The sequence below is a fragment of the Eretmochelys imbricata genome, chromosome 9 (assembly GCF_965152235.1).
Source record: "Eretmochelys imbricata isolate rEreImb1 chromosome 9, rEreImb1.hap1, whole genome shotgun sequence".
In the NCBI taxonomy this organism is placed as follows: domain Eukaryota; kingdom Metazoa; phylum Chordata; order Testudines; family Cheloniidae; genus Eretmochelys; species Eretmochelys imbricata.
The window spans coordinates 25665322-25689472 of NC_135580.1; the positions used below are offsets into that span (position 1 = coordinate 25665322).

The 24151-nt window shown below is 43.6% G+C and overlaps 1 protein-coding gene across 1 annotated transcript in view; it reads right to left on the reverse strand.

The window, feature by feature from the left end:
- ARHGEF26 (Rho guanine nucleotide exchange factor 26) overlaps nucleotides 1-24151 on the reverse strand; it is a 112491-nt gene that overhangs the window by 16222 nt on the left and 72118 nt on the right. The window contains exon 11 of the mRNA XM_077826494.1: nucleotides 9258-9467. Coding sequence (XP_077682620.1) covers nucleotides 9258-9467 — 210 coding nt within the window. The remainder of the gene's footprint in view (nucleotides 1-9257; nucleotides 9468-24151) is intronic.

Here is a 24151-nt window from a genome sequence, read left to right on the forward strand (position 1 = left end):
AACTCCACATGTGAGACATCAGAACACTTTCATGAACTATGGGGGGGCTCAGTCTTGGGTTCAAGGACTTAGTGCACCTCTAACATATTTCAGAATCAACACAACAAATACAATCACATGCATTATTAAGGCTGTTTACCAAACTGAAGTATAACCAGTGAATAAACATCCAAAAAGAAGAGTTTGTTTACACAGACTCAGTGCAATGTAATCAACTGTGTGCTGTATGGTTAGTCATAAAATGCAGAGATATATAATTACTCAATCCTTTCATGACAGGATTATATGAGACAGCGGCTGCCTAGTTTGGATTTATTGTTTTTAAAAAGTCTCTCTCTATAAAAATGAGTTAATGATAGCAGATTAACCTGTAGCAAACAGGAGTGGAAGTTTCTGACAATGCAAAAAAATATTTCATATACATAGGTATGTTTTACAGAACGTATAAGAAAATGGCTTTAAGTGGTGTAATTCAGCCACATCTCACTATGAAAATTGACTCCTAACAGCTGGGTTTAGCACCTTGGACTGTGCCCCTGAAGCAATTTCCACCCCCTGAAGTCCATAACGTAACTCACTCACATCCACTGTGATAATTAAACACCACCATTTCCACCAAGATGTTTTAAGGCAGTTTTCATCCACCTAAAAGTAGACACATCTCAAAGTATCTTACGAAGGTGGGAAAGGGTTATCCGCTCTTCACAGATGGGAAACTCTGACACAAAGGGGCGACTGACCCAAGATCACATTACAAAGTCAGTAGCAGAGCAAACAAAACTCAGATCTCATGACTGCCAGTCTTGGGTTCTATCCGGTGGACCATGGTGCCTCCATGAATCTATGGCCACACTAAGGATTTTGGAGAAGGCCAGCAAGATGGTTCTTTGGGTCTCCTCTAACTCAAACTTAACTGTCTCATTTCTTATAGTAGGGTAATGATTTATGAGCAGCCACTGCCCTTCTCTGCTGCAGGATAAATGGAGCCCAGCTCCATCTATATATCTGCCAACACAGTTATATTTTCAGATTTATCCCTTGAAAAATGGTTGATTTGAAGGCTCCTAGGCCCTGCCCCCATCAGCCAGAAGGCTGTGCATAAATTCTAGTGAATTCTGCTTTCATCTCTAACCCAATTTTTAATCCAGAATAGGTAGTAATATCCATATTAACGTAAGTGCTCAAAATACCCATCACATATCTTTCCCCAAAGCATGGAGATCGATGTCTGCCAATGAAGTATAATTTTATTTATGCTCCTTTATTGAAAACACTAACTTCTCCATTTGTGTGTCATTTGACACTTTTCTTCTTCTCCCTTTCACCTCACTCACTCCATCCACCGCCATATTTTATTTTTTCCTCTTTTTAATATTCCCTTTTCTCTAATTTAATTCTATTTCATATTCACCCACCTTCTGTTTTTAAACTGTCCAGGAAAACCTGAAGATCTGTGACAAAACACTATTCATGAACAACATTCAGATTGTGCCTAGATTTTACCTAAAGGCTTGTATACATTTAGTTCACAGCAGGCTGGGCGACTCAACCCCATACTAGCTTGCCTTATACTAACTTTCTGTGCGGAGCTTACTTTAATTTTCTCCCACTGCAAAGTGGGGTTGATCAAAGCACACTAACAAATTATTAGTGCACATTTGCAGGGTTCACATGGACAGTTAGTGCATGGCAGGCTAGTGCAGAGTAGATTCACACCTAAGCTTGTGGCAAAAAATGTTCATGTAGACAAGCCCTTAGATCAGTGGTTCTCAAACTTTTGTACTGGTGACCCCTTTCACACAGCAAGCCTCTCAGTGCGACACCCCTTATTAATTAAAAAAAACTTTAAAAAATATTGAACACTATTATAAATGCTGGAGGCAAAGCGGGGGCTTGGAGGTGGAGGCTGAGAGCTCACGACCCCCATGTAATAACCTCACGACCCCCTGAGGGGTCACAAGCCCCAGTTTGAGACCCCCTGCCTTAGATAGATGAACTATTTAACAGCTAACATTTGTATCCTCAGAATGACTCTACTGCTAAGACATGTAAGTCTTTTTTCATTTGCTGAAGTCACTGACTGACAGAGGCCAACTCACCACAGTTTACATCCGCAACAGCGTGGTGGGTTTGAGGTATGCTAGGTTAAAATTAATTTCACTGTTAGATCCTGTTTTGTGGTCAGAGAGGTTTGGCAAAAATCGCTTACAACTTTTGAACTATGAGTTTGACAAAGTAACCTCCTACACTTAACTGCTGGGTTATCATCACTAGAAGAATGCATGACCCATGGTTTAAAACATAACGGTATTTTCTGTTTCAATATGTATTTGACTCTTTCATGCTTCTGAAAGAAGAGACAGTGAGGTAGTGAAGTGTTTCATTTATCCAGAGGCAGACAGAGATATTACCTCTCATTAGGGTTTTCCCTTAATGTTCAAACTTTAGCCCTCGCCTAAGAGCAGGAGTAACAAACCACTTTGTCCTCAATCGCTCTTGAGGAAGTCTGATCGACATGATCAGCTGGAGAAATAACAACTGTTCAAAGACTGATAAGATCAGGTAAATCGGGGTTGTGATCTTGAGGAAGAGGCAGTAAAAATTAGTTTTAAGAGGCCAAACACCCTGCATAAAATTGTTTGCATGTACAATGGCCACTATCACCTAGGCAGATTTAGTTAATCTCTGTTGAACATATACACGTTGGCACTTTTAAAAAGGACTTAAGGCTGCAGTCAGTGGAAAATTATCTGGGTAAGGTTGACGCTGAAAGTTGCAGGAGTGGAAATAAGGAAAACACTTTTCACTTTGAACTCTCATGAAAACTTTTTGTGAGTGATATTTCACCTGAGCCTTCGGTGACCATTCTGAAAGATTCTGCTTTGGTAAAGCTGCCAGAGGTAATGACTTATATACACAGGGCCTTGCACCCGCTACAATTCCTTGTTCACTGAATTGAACGTGGAATTTGGCATTTTGCCAACTTGCTGCAGAATTTCATGTTCTGGCCATGGAATCTGCCCTTTGGATGCAGCCAGGCACCTGGCATTTTGTTCTTTCTGCCCTGCTGGGATCTAGCTGCAGCTTCCTCTTTCTGTGCTGCTCTTGCCACAAGGGGAAGTCTCACTAGCCACACATTCTCCTGCCCTATTGCCCACAGAAGGAGACAGAAAGCAGGACAACAGCTCTCCTGGCTTGTCAGGACTGCCCTTGCCTATTTTTAAAAGTGTGTGCTCTGGTGCAGGTGACAGTCTTGGGCTGAGCTGCAGGTACTGAGCAGAGCTCAGCAGTAATCCTATACTCTAGTCATAGAACTCCACAGAACCTAACAGCCAGCAATTAATCATGCTAGTGCAAAACTGCAGATAGCTACATATTACCATTATCTCAAGTATGGAGAAGTTTGCATCTAATTTCTCTTATACTGATGCAGGTTTCAGAGTAGCAGCCGTGTTAGTCCGTATCCACAAAAAGGAGTACTTGTGGCACCTTAGGGACTAACAAATCTATTTGAGCATAAGCTTTTGGGAGCTACAGCTCACTTCATCGGATGCCGATACTGCTGTAGAAATGGTCTCTAATGCACTCCACAGAGTTTTGTAGTGTACAGATGTCAAATAATATCCCAGGCTAACATTTCATATTACTCTAAGTATGGGCTGTATCTTGACGTGGGTTGACATTATATAATTTGCATACACATTCAGAGCACAGGAGCATCCATATAGTCTCTTTGTCTTGTTCTAGTTTACCATGGCTCCAGTCAAGTTACTGATCTGACTAGTGAGACATAATTATATGAGCTTAATCAGCTCAAAGAACAGATATTCTGATTGGAAAAAGATAAAAAAAACCCTACCTGTACAGAACCTGGAGTAGAATTCATTTGATACACATGAGAGAAATACACGAATTTCCCTAGGAGGCAAATTCAAGTACCACTATAACTGCTCCCTTAACTGTTATGGGTAGAATTTTGCATATTCTTTGTTTCTATGCCATTTTGGTCCAACACATTATAAAACTATAATAAATAGTGACTCCAACACTTAAAAACAACAAGCAAATCACATACTGTACATACTTTTAAAATCTTGTATGAGCCAGCAATATGCAGCTTACTTCTACTGTAAGATAAACAGGTTAAGTTATTATATTTGATCAATACATTGTCTAGCAGAGTGGGTCTGGAATTGAAAATGCTGTTTCATTGAAACCAACATTTTTGGTGGGAAAGGGTCAGTTTAATCAGCATCAGAGAGCAATAGCTGCATCCTATAATAGTCGATAGCCCAATGGTTAGGGCACTCACCTGGGATGTGGGAAAAGCAGGTTCAAGTTCCTTCTCTGCCTGATTCAGACTACTTGCTATTCTGGTGTGGGTCTCAATCTCTTCACAAAAAAACCTCAACGTAGAACGAGGAATTTTTGAAATCACAAATTTTTTCACAGGATGGTAAAACAGCTTCTGGCCCAGCCCTACTATCCAGTGCAGTTAGTGTAATGGCTTAGCCCTGGTCTACACTAGGACTTTAGGTCGAATTTAGCAGCGTTAAATCGACGTAAACCTGCACCCGTCCACACGATGAAGCCCTTTATTTCAACTTAAAGGGCTCTTAAAATCAATTTCCTTACTCCACCCCTGACAAGTGGATTAGCCTTGCTGGGTCGAATTTGGGGTACTGTGGACACAATTCGATGGTATTGGCCTCCAGGAGCTATCCCAGAGTGCTCCATTGTGACCGCTCTGGACAGCACTCTCAACTCAGATGCACTGGCCAGGTAGACAGGAAAAGAACTGCAAACTTTTGCATCTCATTTCCTGTTTGGCCAGCGTGGCAAGCTGCAGGTGACCATGCAGAGCTCATCAGCAGGAGGTGACCATGATGGAGTTCCAGAATCGCAAAAGAGCTCCAGCATGGACTGAACGGGAGGTACGGGATCTGATCGCTGTATGGGGAGAGGAATCCGTGCTATCAGAACTCCGTTCCAGTTTTCGAAATGCCAAAACCTTTGTCAAAATCTCCCAGGGCATGAAGGACAGAGGCCATAACAGGGACCCGAAGCAGTGCCACGTGAAACTTAAGGAGCTGAGGAAAGCCTACCAGAAAACCAGAGAGGCGAACGGCCGCTCCGGATCAGAGCCCCAAACATGCCGCTTCTTTGATGAGCTGCACGCCATTTTAGGGGGTTCAGCCACCACTACCCCAGCCGTGTTGTCTGACTCCTTCAGTGGAGATGGAGGCAACAAGGAAGCAGGTTTTGGGGACGAAGAAGATGATGATGAGGAGGAGGTTGTAGATAGCTCACAGCAAGCAAGCGGAGAAACCGGTTTTCCCGACAGCCAGGAATTGTTTCTCACCCTGGACCTGGAGTCAGTACCCCCCGAACCCACCCAAGGCTGCCTCCTGGACCCGGCAGGCGGAGAAGGGACCTCCGGTGAGTGTACCTTTTAAAATACTATACATGGTTTAAAAGCAAGCATGTGAAAGGATTAATTTGCCCTGGCATTCGTGGCTCTCCTGGATGTACTCCCAAAGCCTTTGCAAAAGGTTTCTGGGGAGGACAGCCTTATTGCGTCCTTCATGGTAGGACACTTTACCACTCCAGGCCACTAACACGTACTCGGGAATCACTGTACAACAAAGCATTGCAGTATATGCTTGCTGGCGTTCAAACAACATCCGTTCTTTATCTCTCTGTGTTATCCTCAGGAGAGTGAGATATCATTCATGGTCACCTGGTTGAAATAGGGTGCTTTTCTTCAGGGGACACTCAGAGGAGCCCATTGCCTGTGGCTGAACAGAAATGTTCCCCGCTGTTAGCCACGGGGAGGGTTGAGGGGGTAGCCACATGGTGGGGGGAGGCAAAATGCGACCTTGTAACGAAAGCACATGTGCTATGTATGTAATGTTAACAGCAAGGTTTACCCTGAAAGAGTGTAGCCACTGTTTTATAAAATGTGTCTTTTTAAATACCGCTGTCCCTTTTATTTCTTCCACCAGCTGCATGTGCTTCAATGATCACAGGATCTTCTCCTTCCCAGAGGCTAGTGAAGATTAGGAAGAAAAAAAACCACACTCGTGATGAAATGTTCTCTGAGCTCATGCTGTCCTCCCACACTGACAGAGCACAGACGAATGCGTGGAGGCAAATAATGTCAGAGTGCAGGAAAGCACAAAATGACCAGGAGGAGAGGTGGTGGGCTGAAGAGAGTAAGTGGCGGGCTGAAGACAGGGCTGAAGCTCAAATGTGGTGGCAGCGTGATGAGAGGAGGCAGGATTCAATGCTGAGGCTGCTGGAGGACCAAACCAGTATGCTCCAATGTATGGTTGAGCTGCAGCAAAGGCAGCTGGAGCACAGACTGCCACTACAGCCCCTGTGTAACCAACCGCCCTCCTCCCCAAGTTCCATAGCCTCCACACCCAGACGCCCAAGAACGCGGTGGGAGGGCCACCGGCCAACCAGCCACTCCACCACAGAGGATTGCCCAAAAAAAAAGAAGGCTGGCATTCAATAAATTTTAAAGTTGTAAACTGTTAAAGTGCTGTGTGGCATTTTCCTTCCCTCCTCCACCACCCCTCCTGGGCTACCTTGGTAGTCAACCCCCTATTTGTGCGATGAATGAACAAAGAATGCATGAATGTGAAGCAACAATGACTTTATTGCCTCTGCAAGCGGTGATCGAAGGGAGGAGGGGAGGGTGGTTAGCTTACAGGGAAGTAGAGTGAACCAAGGGGAGGGGGGTTTCATCAAGGAGAAACAAAGAGAACTCTCAGATATTGTGGAGCACACAGCAAGCAGTAATAACAGTGGGAATATTGGTTTCGCTGAGGTCTAAGCGAGTCAGTAAACTGTGCCAGCGCGCCTTTAAACGTCCAAATGCACATTCTACCACCATTCTGCACTTGCTCAGCCTGTAGTTGAACAGCTCCTGACTACTGTCCAGGCTGCCTGTGTATGGCTTCATTAGCCAAGGCATTAAGGGGTAGGCTGGGTCCCAAGGATACATATAGGCATTTCAACATCCCCAACAGTTATTTTCTGGTCTGGGAAGAAAGTCCCTTCCTGCAGCTTTTGAAACAGACCAGAGTTCCTGAAGATGCGAGCATCATGCACCTTTCCCGGCCATCCCACGTTGATGTTGGTGAAACGTCCCTTGTGATCCACCAGAGCTTGCAGCACTATCGAAAAGTACCCCTTGCGGTTTATGTACTCGGCGGCTTGGTGCTCCGGTGCCAAGATAGGGATATGGGTTCCGTCTATGGCCCCACCACAGTTAGGGAATCCCATTGCAGCAAAGCCATCCACTATGACCTGCACATTTCCCAGGGTCACTACCCTTGATATCAGCACATCTTTGATTGCATGGGCTACTTGCATCACAGCAGCCCCAACAGTAGATTTGCCCACTCCAAATTGATTCCCAACTGACCGGTAGCTGTCTGGCGTTGCAAGCTTCCACAGGGCTATTGCCACTCGCTTCTCAACTGTGAGGGCTGCTCTCATCTTGGTATTCATGAGCTTCAGGGCAGGGGAAATCAAGCCACAAAGTTCCATGAAAGTGCCCTTACGCATGCGAAAGTTTCGCAGCCACTGGGAATCGTCCCAGACCTGCAACACTATGCGGTCCCACAAGTCTGTGCTTGTTTCCCGAGCCCAGAATCAGCGTTCCACAGCATGAACCTGCCCCATTAGCACCATGATGCATGCATTGCCAGGGCCCATGCTTTCAGAGAAATCTGCGTCCATGTCCTGATCACTCACGCGACCGCACTGACGTCGCCTACTCGCCCGGTATCACTCTGCCAGGGTCTGGTGCTGCATATACTGCTGGATAATGCGTGTGATGTTGAATGTGCTCCTAATTGCCAAAGTGAGCTGAGCGGCCTCCATGCTTGCCTTGGTATGGCGTCCGCACAGAAAAAAGGCGCGGAACAATTGTCTGCCGTTGCTCTGACGGAGGCAGGGGCGACTGACGACATGGCTTACAGGGTTGGCTTCAGGGAATTAAAATCAACGAAGGGGGTGGCTTTACATCAAAGAGTAACTGTTCTTATTGGAACAAGCAGGTTGGTCTGGCCTCATTGATACATGGCTAGATTTACCTCGCTGCACCTTTTCTGTGAGTGACTGCAGTGTGACCTAGAGGAATGAGTCCCCTAGATGGGGGATGGGGGGGGGAAGCAAATGAGTACAAAACAAAACTGGTCTATTTCTTGTTTTGATCCACTCCATCTATCTTTTACATCTTTGGCTGGCAGCAGACGGTGCAGAAGGATTGCAAGCCATCCACATCTCATGGCTGCTTGGCAGAGGATGGTGCAGTAGGACTGCTAGCAATCCGTAACGCCTGCCTGCTCATCATAAGATGGTTCAATAGGACTGACTGCAGGACTAAAGAGAATGACCTGATCAAGTCACTCCAACTTTAGTCCCTGCACCCATGTTTGCCCAGGCGCTCCTGGCCAACGTGGCCAGGAGCACCGCGGACATGACGATGACGGCTACCAGTCGTACTGTACTGTCTGCTGCCACAAGGCAATGGGTTGATGCTGCTGTGTAGCAATGCAGTACCACATCTGCCAGCACCCAGGAGACATACAGTGACAGTTACCTGAGCGGGCTCCATGCTTGCCGTGGTATGGCGTCTGCACAGGTAACTCAGGAAAAAAGGCGCGAAACAATTGTCTGCCGTTGCTTTCATGGAGGGAGGGAGGGAACGGGGACCTGACGATATGCACCCAGAACCACCCACGACAATGTTTTAGCCCCATCAGGCATTGGGATCTCAACCCAGAATTCCAATGGACAGTGGAGACTGCAGGAACTGTGGGATAACTACCCGCAGTGCAACACTCCGGAAGTCGACTCTAGCCTTGGTACTGTGGAAGCACTCCGTCGAGTTAACGCACTTAGAGCATTTTCTGTGGGGACACACACACTCGAATATATAAAACCGATTTCTAAACAACCGAGTTCTATAAATTCGACCTAATTTCGTAGTGTAGACATACCCTTACACTGTTCAGAGAGAGATCTGGATTTGACAGCAGTTCCGTTTTGTTTTGTTACTTTGACCACTACAGTTTAGGCCTCTCATCAAGATGCTGTATGGGGACTCTGCTATGTTTTTTAGACTTGCTGAACAAAACAGAGTAGAATTGAAGAAGCTCCAGCACCTTAGATAAAAGAAAAATGCCTCAAATGGGAGGAGAAGGAAGGAGAATTGGAGAAGTTTTTAGTTATCTACTTACTGAGTCTCAGTCCCCAGTAGCATCTCCACCTTCTCTCCTGCATGGTTGCTAAGGACAGTTAATCTGAAGAGGTGACTTGTAGAGCTCTGCCGCGAGTACAACATAGTGGAACTGTTCTTTACAGGTGAGGAATTCAGCTCCTCACTGTCACATTGTTCAACCAACAGCTGATCCCTCAAGGAATAATCTGTGACATTGTAGCTCTCCTCACTGCAAAACAAGGAAAAAAACCTAACACTTTTGCTCAGAGTAAACAATTCTCCACTAAACGTGTCAAGAAGCAAATTCAGGAGTAGCACCCATTTCCAATGCTTTTCTATGGCACATAATTATTCTGACACTTTCAGCCCTTTAGCAAAAAATTTTTTTTCAAAAATTTACAAAGCATCTGCTTGTCAAAGATGCAGAAGAAATTAATCTTTGCACTTTAAGGCACTTCAGTCAGCAGCACAGTTTACATGGCTTTGACACTCCTTGGGTGATGTAAGCTTACCTTACTCCATAGCAAACGGAGAATAATGTCTTCTGGTTTATTTTCTGTAACTCCTAAGCAATACCTGACATCCAAAAGCAACTCTGTTTTAGAATATAATTTACTAGAATGTTACACACTTTGTTGCTTCTGTAGGCTGAGCACACTACACACACCAGGGGCTCTTTGCCCCCCCCCCATCCCCCACCTCTCTGTATGCCACCTTACCATCTACTTCTATTTCAGGGACTCCTTGCAACCTCCACTCTCATGCCAGGGACCCTGTGCGCCTCCCCTTCCCCCACACCGGGGGCACTCTGTCCCCCCATGGCCCCCATCACCCATATAATTGTCCCTCACGCTTCCCCCAATTGCAGCTCTCTGGGTGCTCCTTCATACCGCTCTTTCCCTCTACACCAGGGTCCCCCATTGTTCCACCATCACGGGTTCTGTATTCTGCCCCCCATTCCCATCTTCTTTCCCCTGCCCACTCAGTATATACCCCAGGCCCCCCACAGCAGGGCTCTCCATTCTCTCCCACTGCCAGAGGTTTTGTTTCTGTTTACCCCCCCGTTTCTCCCATGGCCGCGCCCCCCATTTCTCCCTCAATCATGCCAAGGGCTCTTTGAGCTTCCCCATTCCCTTCTTCCCCCATCGTTCTTTTTCCCCCACCCCACTTTCTGGTTCGGAGAGAAGTCATTCAGAGTGTCAATATTTTTTTAACTGTATTAGGAGGCTGAGTAAAGAGCTAAGCTGAGCTGGAGGGTATTACGCTGGAAGATGTTAATTGTTGCCATCTTTGACCTACAGACAATTACAAAGGTGGCTGAAGTGCTGTGTGCGCTAACCAGATGCCTGGGGCACTGTGTACCCCTCATTACTCTCATTTGGTTTCCTTTTTTTTTTTTTTTTAAATATATTTTCACTAAAATAGGGTTCTACCCAATGATTCCTAGGACAGTCCCTGAAATTTTGGACTTGATCAGATGCAACATTCAGAAGTTAGCACATTACAAAAACAAATAGAGAAATGCCACTGAATCCATTAAACAGAATATACTTTCCCCACTTCCATTTTTCAAGTTTCCAAAAGTACGAATGCCTACATTTATAATGGATTGTGCAATATAATAAACCTGTGTTTAAAAAGGAGGCAGAGAAAATGATGCTTTTTTTTTAAGCTTCCTGTTAATCTGCATGTACAGGAGCTGGACCACAATCTATTTTTACAAAGTTTCAAAACTTGCTATATGGTCATAACACCATTATGGCTTCAAGCGAATAGTTGATAACTGCTGTCACCTATTCTTCTCACCTTGTACTGGTCTTGCTGAAATACAGTATAGTAATGTATATCTTTTAGACACATGATCTCTTTTCCCATATGAGATAAATAAAAAGATACTATGTATTCTAGTGACTACAAAAAACAAGACCACTGTGCATGCTCGATAACTGCACTAAAAGTATTCAAAGACATACTGACAAGAGGTAGAGCTCCAAAGCTCCACTTTACCTTACAATGCTTATTATGAGGTGGCTTTGGGGAAGAAGGTGGGCATGGATGTGTCATCTGAATTCTATAAAGATACGTATTTTAAGATACTACTTTTCATTTTTTTTTTTAAAAAAGTGATACTCTAAAACAATACGTGTGTACCTCCGTGCAGGCTCTGAAAGCAGCTGTTAACTGACAAACACTCTTTACACTGCTAAGCACATTCCTGACAAAAATAATCAGAGGATTCTGGTGCGAAAGAACTAATAAATTATGGCTGCCTACAAATAAATACACCACAGATGTCAGCTAACCACCCACACTGGGTAAAAGATATTTGGAAACGGAAGAACTCAGGACCTCTTTTCAGTCAGGTAAGGACAGGCTGCACTAGTTCAGACAGTGGTGGTGGTGGGGGGAGGTGTAGAGGGGAAAACAAACACGAGAAGATGCGACATTCCATATAGTAGAGGGTGGTGGAGCGTGCGTGCACACACACACACACGCACACACACGCACACACACACACACACACGCTGTTTGTTACAAACCAAGGAAGCAAATAAAATGAAGCACCATTAGCATCTGAAGCACTACTCTGAATCATATTCCAGGATTATCTGGACATGCAATAGCACTTTATATATACATTTCTGCATTACTTTTGTTTAGGGTTACTAAAAAATACGATTTTAAAAAATCTGTTACCCAAGCACCAACACTTAAAAACTGACACTCCTTCTCCCTAAACAACTTAGCCATTCATTCTCCTAAATCTGAACTACTCTAGCTAATCAAAAAATCTCTCTTTGCCATGCCTTCAGCTGTTGCGTAAGAGAATGCCTGGTCAGGTCATCTTGTTACTTGAAGTTTCTGTGCGCTGTCAGTAAACAGTTACTTCAACCCCTCCCGGGCCCCAATCCATTAACATTTATCTGTGACAACAGGTGCCTGAACTGTGGAGTCTCCAGACATCTTCAGAAACATGCCTAAGCACTCCACACTGTGAATCCAAGCTAGTTTCTTTTATATTTGTTGTTTTAGCCAACTTATTCATTCATGTCCAATTAGTATAAAGAAATGCTAGAAAAGCCTTTCAAGGAGAAGTTCATCTTAATTACATTTCCAGTTCTTTAAATGTTTACCTGCATTCAGCTACCAAAACATGAGTTAAGGATCATTTAAAAGAATTTGCACCACTTACTTTGGAAACAGAATTGCTCAGCTAGAAAAAAGGCACATTGAAAGCCTTTTTTCCTTGCACTGGATAGTGTGTGTGTGTTTCCCGTAATTGTCTTATATGGGATTGTAAATTCATCAGCTGTTCATCAAGATGAGATGCTTTTTAAAGGCAGCTGATAACTACCTAGCTCTATCAGTTTCAGTAAGGCTACTCTGGATTGTAAACTGTGACAAGGCCCCCACTACTAAAACCAGGCATGGTCATTTTGCAGATTTATTGCCCCCCAAGGGCTTGATGAAACAAAGAAAAATCCCAAATCTACTAATCTTCTGTACAGCAGCACAGAAAAAAAGGATCTCATGGTCAATATATTTCTCAATTGTTTTTGATTGTGCAGTAAGAAATTCTCCTTAGTTCAAACCAGTATAGTATTTATAGTTATACGAGCTATACTGGTATGGACTACTAATCCACGAATTAACCAGTCGCCAGGATCTGAACCAATTAGATACTAACCATCTAGCAATGAGATATGAATAGAAGACAATAATAATTCTAGGTTTCACAGTAACTGCTCTGTTTAATTTCAGAATGTTTGCTTTATTCAGCTCCCCTTAAACAGATAATCCAACTGAACCATTGCTCTTTCAGAGACTGACTCGATGAAGTGAGCTGTAGCTCACGAAAGCTTATGCTCAAATAAATTGGTTAGTCTCTAAGGTGCCACAAGTACTCCTTTTCTTTTTGCGAATACAGACTAACACGGCTGTTACTCTGAAATCTCTCTCTTCAGCGAGTCAAAATCCATACTAAAGCTTAGTCAAGTCATGGACTTCACTTATGGCCAAAAGGGTACAATATGAGTTGCACGGCTCCACTGAGGTACAATCTATTCTGTAGGTCTTTCCTTATTGTCTGCAGTAGAGAGATAACAGACGTGGACAGTGGTAATAGCTGAAGTCTGAAAAACAAACTGACTCAGGATAATAGGTGGATATATACAGAAAACTGAACACCTTTTAAGATGAATTCTACGTATTTCATAAGAATGCCCATAAATCCTTATCAATTCAACAGTATAATAGTAAATGAATCTACATTCATATGAAGAAATGCATTTTTAATCAACTTCAGAATATTTGCTACAATGGAACAGCGCAAGAGTCCATTCTGCCTCAAAGCACGAGCCCCTCCTGATGCTTTAGTTCCCTGTGAAGCACTAGGATCATTCTTTTCTGCCCTACATAGCGAGCGGTTTATGACTGAAATTTGTGAATTAGTAGTCTCTGCCAGCATAGTTTATGTAACTATGAATATTCTTCTTATTCACTCACTGGGATTGTTTACACACACATTTACTTTTGTTCTGCACAATCTCCAAACACTTATTTTATAACTTTGTGAGAGCAAATTTCTAAGAGATTTAGGGATTGAACAAAAGTCTGTTTGCATTATATTCTGGTGCCTCCAAAGAGTGTGTGTTTTGCCCCTACTGATGTTGGCAGATACACATCAATTCACAAGCACATGCACTGTCCAATAGAAGATGGGAGACTGAAGTCATTAATTGCCTGAAAATACCGGATGCAAGCCCTGACAAAAGTCGCATAACTATTTAGCACTAAAAAGATTAAACAGCAACTCAATCAACATCCCATTTTGGATTATCTAATATCTATTTTCATCTAGTTGAGATTACAGTAACGTTGATGCTTATTTCCAAGAAGTTCTTTCAAGCTTTCTTCTCTAAGCAGTAAATCACACAAAACAGACAAGAGTACAGCCCCAAGGTATAAGATTTTACATCGCACACGATCATATTATTGTACAACCATGCAAGATAAAATCAGCACCCAGTCAAATCAGAACATATGGTATATGCTTCTTCCCACACACAACTAGAGGCTTTTCCCCCTGTTAAGGTTCCTTCTCCACTCTGAATCCTAGGGTACGGATGTGGGGACCTGCATGAAAGACCCCCCCCCCCAAGCTTATTCTTACCAGCTTAGGTTTAATGCTGCCACCACCAAAGTGTTACACAAAGAACAGGGGAAGTGCCCACTTGGAACCACCCCACCCCCCAAATATTCCCCCAAGCACTAACCCCCTTTCCTGGGGAAGGCTTGATAAAAATCCTCACCAATTTGCATAGTAGAACACAGACCCAAACCCTTGGATCTTAAGAACAATGAAAAGCAATCAGGTTCTTAAAAGAAGAATTTTAATTGTAGAAAAAAGTAAAAGAATCATCTCTGTAAAATCAGGATGGCAAATACCTTATAGGGTAATCAGATTCAAAACAGAGAATCCCTCTAGGCAAAACCTTAAGTTACAAAAAGACACAAAAACAGGAATATACATTCCATTCAGCACAACTTATTTTATCAGCCATTTAAACAAAACAGAATCTAACACATAACTAACTAGATTGCTTACTGACTTTTTACAGGAGTTCTGACCTGCATTCCTGCTCTGGTCCCGGCAAAAGCATCACACAGACAGAGAGAATCCTTTGTCTCCCCGCCCCTCAGCTTTGAAAGTATCTTGTCTCCTCATTGGTCATTTTGGTCAGGTGCCAGCAAGGTTATCTTAGCTTTTTAACCCTTTACAGGTGAAAGGGTTTTTCCTCTGGCCAGAAGGGATTTAAAGGTGTTTACCCTTCCCTTTATATTTACGACACCCCCTTTTTCTGATTTTTTTTTTTAAAAGTAACGTCTCTGCTCAGCAGAACAAAGATTGAAGAGAGCTAGTTTAAGATTCATTTCAACTTCTGGAAAGCCACTTGTAATACGTCATTGACCAACAGCTCTGCTTTCCTTCTTTCTGCTTCTTGAATTCAACCAAAACATCCAATTTAGACACTGGCAAGGTTCAGAAGGCATCAAACTGCACAGAACCTCACTGCAAACTCAGATGTTTAAAAATACTTATTCCGTGTCCAAACAAAGTCACAGTGAATTCAGTGTGTGTTTTGTTATGGGACTGTGACATTGCACTCCATATGTTTTATGGAAATATGCTTATGAGTGTGAATATGATGTAACTGAAATATGCCTTATGCAAAAGGTCTCTTGTAAGGTATCATAACAAAGGTTATAAACTACTGAATACATTCCTCCTATTTGTATGCATGTATCTTTTTTTATCTGAAGCTAGAAATATGAAATATAACTGAGATTATGTAATTATGCAAAGTGTGGACCATTAATGGTGGTTTAGAATCTTGATGGCTCTCATTGACTAGGGCAATTAGTTGTAAATGGCTCTGTTTACATGCAAACCTTCCGGTGTATGTGTGGGCCAGCCCTGGAAGAATGGAGGCTGGGGTTTCACAGGACATGTGAACATGTCAATGATACTGGAATCCATCTTAAACCTGGTGCTTTTCTATTTAGAAGGAGGGGTGGGGACCCAGAGAGACTCCTGCCTTGTGCCACAGCTATAAAAGGGGGTGGAACAGAACAAAGGAGGCTTCCAGTCATGAGAACTCCCCTAGTTTCCACCTAAGATGTCTGCTGGAACTAACAAAGACCATACCAGGGGAAAGGACTGGGCCCAGACTAGGAAGGAGTCTAGTCTGTGAAAGAAGCTTATTGGAACATCGCTGAGGGGGAGATATTACCTGTAATCAGTTTCTTAATGTATTAGACTTAGACATGCTTGTTTTTGATTTATTTTGCTTGGTGACTTACTTTGTTCTGTCTGTTATTACTTGAAACCACTTAAATCCTACTTTTTATACTTAATAAAATCACTTTTGTTTATTAACAAATCCAGAGTAAGTGATTAATACCTAGGGCAGCAAACAGCCGTGCATCTCTCTCTATCAGAGTTATAGAGGGCAGATAATTTATGAATTTACCCTGTATAAGCTTTATATAGAGTAAAACTGATTTATATGGGGTTTGGATCCCATTGGGAACTGGGTGTCTGGTTGCTGGGGACAGGAAACCTGCTGAGCTGTTTTCAGTTAAGTCTGAAGCTTTGGGTGTGTGGACCAGACCTGGTCTGTGTTGCAGCAGACTAGCATGTCTGGCTCCACAAGGCAGGATTCTGGAGTCCCAAGCTGCCAGGGAAAACGGGCTCAGAGGTAATTTCAGCACATCTGGTGATAGTCCCAAGCAGGTCTCTGTGACCGAACCCGTCACAAGGACTATGTCAATTATTTTAATATAATTAAATAAAAAACCTCATATCGTCTAGACAAGGTTCCTCTAAGCAGTGGCAGGACACTGTGCCCTAAATCATATATCACCACTGTACAAACCAAAGTAAGCAGTACTATATAATAGAGGTAGGCAAGCCAACAAAGGCATCAACCTTGTTCTGGCTTATCTCTGTATCCATGTAATACTGTAAGCCAAAGAAATGCCAATCCAGTGAGTATGTTCTTGTAAGGATAACGGCCTTATATAGCACTCCATGGGTTTACTTATGAATAATTGTTTTGGACAGATTCCATCACTTGGCATGGACTTTAACTTGGAGCTGCAGCACCTTCATTTGTTGTAACTAGCCAGATCTATAATCTGAACCAGCGGTTCTCAAACTGTGGGTTGGGACCCCAAAGTGGGTTTCAACTTCATTTTAATGGGGTTGCCATGGCTGGTGTTAGACTTGCTGGGGTCTGGGGCTGAAGCCGTAGCCTGAGCCCCACTGCCTGGGGCTGACGCCCAAAGACTTCAGCCCTGGGCAGAGGAGGGGCTCAGGCTTCGGCTTCAGCTCTGGGTAGCAAGGCTCAGGTTACGGTCCCCCCTGGCTGGGGCTTCGGCTTTGGACCGCTGTCCTGCAGTGGTGTAATCATTTTTGTTGTCAAAAGTGGGTCGTGGTGCAATGAAGTTTGAGAATCCCTGATCTGAAACATCATTCTAATGTGCTACTCTCTCCCTTCTACTTTATTTTGAAAATATGAATATGGTAAGTGCATTTATGAATTAGAAATAGAACAGTAATGGTGCAAGCAGTTTTTGTTTGGTCTGTCTACTGTACAGGACAAAATGTATGTTATTTTACAGGACTGTAGGAAATCAAAGAGTTTTAATTTTTAATATTAAGTCTCAAGGTATTGAGAACAGAGCATACAACCAATGACGCATACGCCCTCACACCTCAAAAATGTATTTCCTCTCTTGCAAAAATACAGTTGTGGGGAGGGAAGTTAAATTACTTTGAGATATTTACACACTACTGGAGGGCTGGACCTCCCTATTTTAATAGTACTCTATATCTGTATACTCTATAATATTATATAAAGTATAGGTGCTTAAAACATTTGCATTATATCTTACTGCTGGCAGTCTCTATAGGAAAATAGAGATTTTGATATTTTCAGTTCAAGCCAGATTCTTGATCTTGATAGTTTTACACTATCATAAAGGAATTCCTTCTGACTTACACTAGTGTAAACCGAATCAGTCAGATCCCAAATCCATTTTGTTCACAAGGAGTGAAAAACAGCTGCAATTGCCAGACACACTGAAATTTCAGTTTTTGCACTAAAATTAACACACGAGAGTCTTCAGTCCCCACACACCCACAAAGTTAATTTCCTGAGGAAGCAGCATGTATTGCAAAGACAGACAGAGACAAGCACAGGTGCATTCTATTGGGATTGTAATACTGGTGCTCTGAATAATTAATATAATTCCACCCCTTAGGAAAAAAAAAAACAAAAAACCGAACACGCCAACAACTCATACTCATCCCAAAGCTCAAAATGCCACGTGCAACCAGGAAATAGCAGCTCTGACAGACAAACAAAATATGCAGATAATATGTAAAACTTCAACGACTACACTATAGCAAGCAATTTTAATGATTTTTTTTTAAAAAACAAAGACCAATTTTGAGTTAGATTGTTATCTGCAAGTTAGTTTTCTAGGCACCAACTCAGCGACAATATAGGATTTCCCACAGCAAGCAAGCTCATACAAGATTGCAGAAGCATACTTTCATAGATATATGAGACAAAGAAGCCAGAACCATTGTGTTGCTAAACTGGACTTCCTTAAGATTTGAAGAATTCATTTTAATTCCCAAGATGGAGTAATATTTTACAATATTGGAAGATTTCAGTAAATGTTAAAAAAAATTAAAAAAACAAAATAATTAAGCGACATGCAGTTGAAGAGTTATGAGCAGCTTCCACTTTTCAGCAGGCAGGCAGTTAAATTATTAGTTTTTGCAAGACCCCATTATAATCCACCAAGAAGCCCAAAGCCCCCACCCCTACCCCAGTTCTTCCTGCCCCCACCTCACCTCTTCCCACCCATTTCCATCCCCTCCCCCAAGCGTGCCCCATCCTCGCTCTTCCCCCTCCCCCAGCAGCGCCTCCTGCACGCCATGGAACAGCTGATTGCTGTGGGTGGGAAGCACTGGGAGGGAGAGGGAGGAGTTGATTGGTGGAGCCACCAGCGGGCGGGAGGCAAGGGGGGGAGGAGGGGAGCTGGCTATTGATGAGTGCCCACTAAGTTTTTTGCATGGTTCCTATGCAATAGCTATGCCCTGAGACCCCCCAGAAGTCTCCAATAAAATCATGGGGGGTGGAATAAAAAAAAAAAAAAAAAAAGACAGACTTGACAATCCGGATAGTTCTAAGCTAAAAGTAGTTGTTATTGGGGCACTGGATAAGGTACACCACATGTTGGAACAGGCATGTGTGGAATCCAGGGATCTTGAAAGATGTGTTTGGGGGGGGTGTTGATCATTGTAGCAGTGGAGCTATGTCTGCAGGTTTTGCATCTGCTCTTCCGGCAGGATCTGGTGCTGCTTTGAGAGTTTGTGTGTCCTGGTCTGTGGGGAGCTTGCTTCTTATGATAAGCTTGGAGAGATTGGGGAAGGGAGGTGTTTGAAGGTCAGAAGTGGGGGTCCAGGAAAGATTTATTTCCTGAACTAAATGCCCCAACAACTATGTGGATAAAACCAGACAATTCTTCACTCTCAAATGTACTCACACAGGAAAATGATAAAAGACAAGAACACCCTATTACCTGTTGGCGAACGCTTATCACACAGTGATCACTCGACATTGGACCCATCAGTCCTCACCTTCAAAGGAAACCGGCACAACACTTTCAAAATATGAGCCTGGGAGCTTAAATTCATTACTCTGCTCGACACTAAAAATCATGGACTGAACAAACACACTAGACCAGTGGTCTCCAACCTTTTTACGCAAAATATCACTTTTTGCATTTCAGATCAACCCAGGATCTACTCTGCCCCTTCCCCGAGGCCCCACCCACTCCATTTCCCCGTCTCTCCACCGCTCACTGTCCCCCACCCTCACTCACTTTCAGTGGGCCTTGGGCAGAGGGTTTGTGTGTGTGGGGGGGGCGGGTGCAGGCTCTGGGCTGAGGGGCAGGTGGTTGGAGTGTGGGAGGGAGCTCCGGGCTGAGCCTGGGACAGGAGGTTGGGGTGCAGGAGTGAGGGGTGCAAGCTCTGGGAGGGAGTTTGGGTGCAGGAGGGAGCTCTGGGCTGGTGCAGGGTGTTGGGCTGTAGGAGAAGGTGAGGGGTGCAGGCTCTGGGAGTTTGGTGCAGGTGAAGGCTGTGGGCTGGTGCAGGTGATTGGGGTGCAGGAAAGGGTGTGGGCTCTGGGAGGGAATTTGGATGAGGGTGCGGGCTCTGGGCTGGGGTGCGGGAGTGGGTGCGAGGTGCAGGCTCTGGCCAGGAGGCGCTTACTACAGCTGGCTCCTGGTTGGCGGCACAGCGGGGCTCAGGCAGTTTGCCTGCCTGCCCTGGCCCCACACAGTCCCCAGAAGTGGCCGGCTGCTGGCACATCTCTGCAGCCCCTGGTGGGGACAGAGGCAGTCCATCTCCGTGCGCTGTCTGCGCCCACAGGCACTGCCCCAGTTCCTGGCCAATGGCAGTGCGGAGCTGGTGCTTGGGGCGGGGGCAGCGCATGGAGCCCCGTGTTCCCCCCGCCTAGGAGCCAGACCTGATGCTGACCACTTCTGGGGTGCAGTGTGGTGTCAGAACAGGTAGGAACTAGCCTGCCTTAGCTGGGCAGCACTGCCGACGGGACTTTTAAATGGCCCGGTTGGCAGTGCTGAACAGAGCCATCACGACCCAGTGCCTTACATTCCACGAGCCAGTACTGAGTCGTGACTCTCAGTTTGAAAACCACTGGAATAAAAGACATTACCTCACCCTCCTGGCCTCTCCAGTATCCTGAGTCCAACACGGCCACAAATACACTATATAAGTTAAAAAAAAAACAAAAACAAAACAAAAAACCCCCCACAACCCTAGAAAACGTAAGATAAAAAATCCCAAATTATTCCTTCACTCTTTAAAATGGGTCTTTTTAAACCAATAAAATGTAAGTACCTCCTATTTTAGCTTACCACCATTAAGAACACTTGCAAGTTACACACTGAAATCTTCAGTATTTCATTACAAAAGTTGCTTCCTTTTGTTTGTGATGCGGTATCTAACTTGCCTCTTTAATTAGGAAACTATGTTTTTTCCTTGGGGGGGGGGGCAATCTGGTATACAAACCCAGTTTTGCGAGCAGCTGCGAACAGGTAACATTCCAAAGTATTATTTGACCTTTGGGTGGTTTCCAATTTATGAAGTCCAGCTGCATTCCATTGCCAAGATTATCTCAGGAGTTGACAAGCCATGCAGTCATTAAACAGACATGATTTTAGTGGTATCCTTAAGGGATTACAGAAAGTGAGCTAAAAACATTTAATAACTCTATATCCTCACTAAAATAGAGGTACCCTTGCAATTTATGAGAAACCTTTTAATAATCTACTATATTGCAGTTTGAGGGTCTTTTTTGAATGGGTGAATAAAGAATGTCTGCTTCAACTATAGTTAAACATAGCATGAACTCACTACTTCTTGAGTAGAAAGGGAGGACCACAGCATGCCAGCTCAAATGCAGCCACTCCATATTGAAAGCTGGAATCCTTAACCAGACCTTCTTGATCCCAGGACTGTGTGCATAGGAGCTATCCAATCCAGGCAGGTTCAAGAGGGAGCTCTGTTCTATCCTTAGTGGAATGCTGCTATGGCAAACACTTCCAGGCTTCAGTGAGAAGTTATAGGGATGTTCCTACAGACAGTTCATTTTCTGAGCTCTCTGACTGGTTGGGAAAATGTACTTATAGAAACAACAAGGAATCCGGTGGCACCTTAAAGACTAACAGATTTATTTGAGCATAAGCTTTCATAGGTTAAAAACCCCACTTCTTCAGATGCATGGAGTGAAAATTACAGTTGCAGACATAAATATATTGGCACATGAAGAGAAGGGAGTTACACTGTGACAAAAGGCAACATATGAAGAGTTCTCTGAACCTAGCAATTCCATAACAGTGCCTCGGGTCAAGTTCAGAATGGATATGTTTTATATACACAACTGTAGCAAGAGGAGAGGGGATGGCCCTGGAAGTTCAACCTGGGAGGAACACATAAAAGTAAGATTAATATTACCTAGCAAAAATATATAGATTTCTAGTGGGGTACCTTTCTTTTAAAGCAGCACTGTCTATATCTCAGGTGTCACATGTAAACCCTTGTATAGGTAGATACCTGCTTGAGGTATTTATGTGAGGTATTTACATTAAATACTTGGTTTCTGTAGAATTGAATATTCATTTTAAAAAACTGCTTGCTCTCATAGTTGTGAAGAAAACCTTCAAGATGTGACCCAAGTACAGCTAATAAAGTGCTGTCCGCCTGATACAAAAAGCCTGAAATAATGACTCAAGAGACAAAGCGTGTGAATTCCTCTGCCCCCTAGGATGTTTACATTTGAAGGGTAATTACTGGACTTTAATGTCAATGTGAACCATTTCATTAGCAATCATATTAGTAGATGTAATGGGGATAAGGATGAGTGTGAAGCACAGAGGACTAGAATTTGGTGTTGCTGCAGGAAGGAAAATGCAGAGGAAGAACAAGAAAAAAAACAGGGAAGAAGGACGGGAAAGGTAGGAAACAAAGTAAAAATAGTGGTGGTAATTTTTCTCACTGAGTAATGATGAATATAACATATACTGAATACATACATAACAATAGCAGCTGAATACTTAAGCTATTACTTAAGGGCCGCTGTCTACCATTAAACCTTTGACATCAACGGGAGAGCCACCATGCATGGTGGTTAGTGACCGGCACTAAAGTTATGCCCCAGTCCATCAACCATAAAAATGGGATTTGAGTCTCTCCAAGAGTCTGGCACCCTGGATACAGACAGTCTTCCATCATGCATTCAAGAGATAGAAATCAAAGTTTGTATTAAGGCGGCCAGAAAAGTTTACGTAAAAAGTCCATGTGTGATTTTTACATTAAAAATGCAGATATCGTCTACGTCCTGGAAGACTCCACAGAAGCTGGAGAATAAACTGAATCAGGATCACAAGAAGCTGCATGCTAAACAATGGAGAAGGGATGGAATTTTTAGCCACTATTTAAAGCTCTGGGCCAGAAGGTAAAAAAAGATGCTGGATTCAGGCTATAACTTGCCAACTGTTAATTCCCCCCAGCCAGGAGGGATGTGGAAGACAATGACTCAGTTGAGGTAAAAACAGTGGAGCCCAGGCCTCTCACACTTTTGAAGGAACAGTGAGGAGTGAAGCAGTGGAAGAGTCACTCAAGCAGGTTCTCTCAACCAACCTTGTGGATTTAATCATTAGAAATCCATTTGGTGTTAATGCTCTATGGCCCAATGGAACCATGCTGCCAGCAGGCCAGCTGCACAAAAGCACAGGGACTCACTGGGTGTCTCCTGTGATCTGCTAGCTTCAAGGGCCAGGCTGTTCTGCAGCAGACGCTACAGTGCCCTAACCCCTCAAAGAACAAGCGTGTTGAAGCAACTCTGAGTTTCCTGCTTCTTTGTGATACACAGAAAAGTAAATGGGGCCCTAAGCGATCCCCAAAAGCGCATTTAATATACTTATGCATGATTGGGCTGCAAAGCAGCACGATGTTTAAAGCATAAGCCTCTAAAATATTTCAGAGTTCCATGGGATTTGGCCATATGATACCCATTAAAGCAAGGGGAATTGGGTTGCTAAATCCCATTCAACTATTTGAGAACATAAAGGTAGGCCATTAAGTCTTACCATTACAAATGCAGGATGAGCTCAAACTAGGGGCTGTGGATGGATCTGACGAGGAAAGCACTGTAGGAATGAAAGCCTAAAACCTGATGTGGAGCATGCCTACGTGTACAGTATCATGAGGTTTATCATCTTATAGCTAAATCTCACTGAACAAATGCTTTTCTGGAGTGCTTGCTCACTGTAATACACAAATGCAGTTCTTTTAATTATACTTCTGGTAGGTAAAACTTTTGTAACAAAGTCTTTATATCAAGATTTGAGGATTTCAGTAACTCAGCCAGAGGTTAGGGGTCTATTACAGGAAAGGGTGGGTGAGAGTCTGTGGCCTGCAATATGCAGGAGGTCAGACTAGATGATCACGCTGGCCCCTTTTGTCCTTAAAGTCTGAGTCTAAACGTAAGTACTGCTCTACATGCTGAATGTTGTTGGACCAACACTGCTTATCAGTTATCTGTGGGACTACTTTGACCTATACCATCAATCCTGGCCTTTAAAAAATTTGGACTTAATCACTCCTTATTGTGCTAACTGAGCTCTACAAATATGGTTAATGACTTTGACAGGGCAAGTGAAAATAAGCTTCAGGATACAGAAAGAAAACTCATTTTGTACAATTTCAAGGAGCCGAATGATTAGGACTTATAATGCAGGGGTGCAACAAAG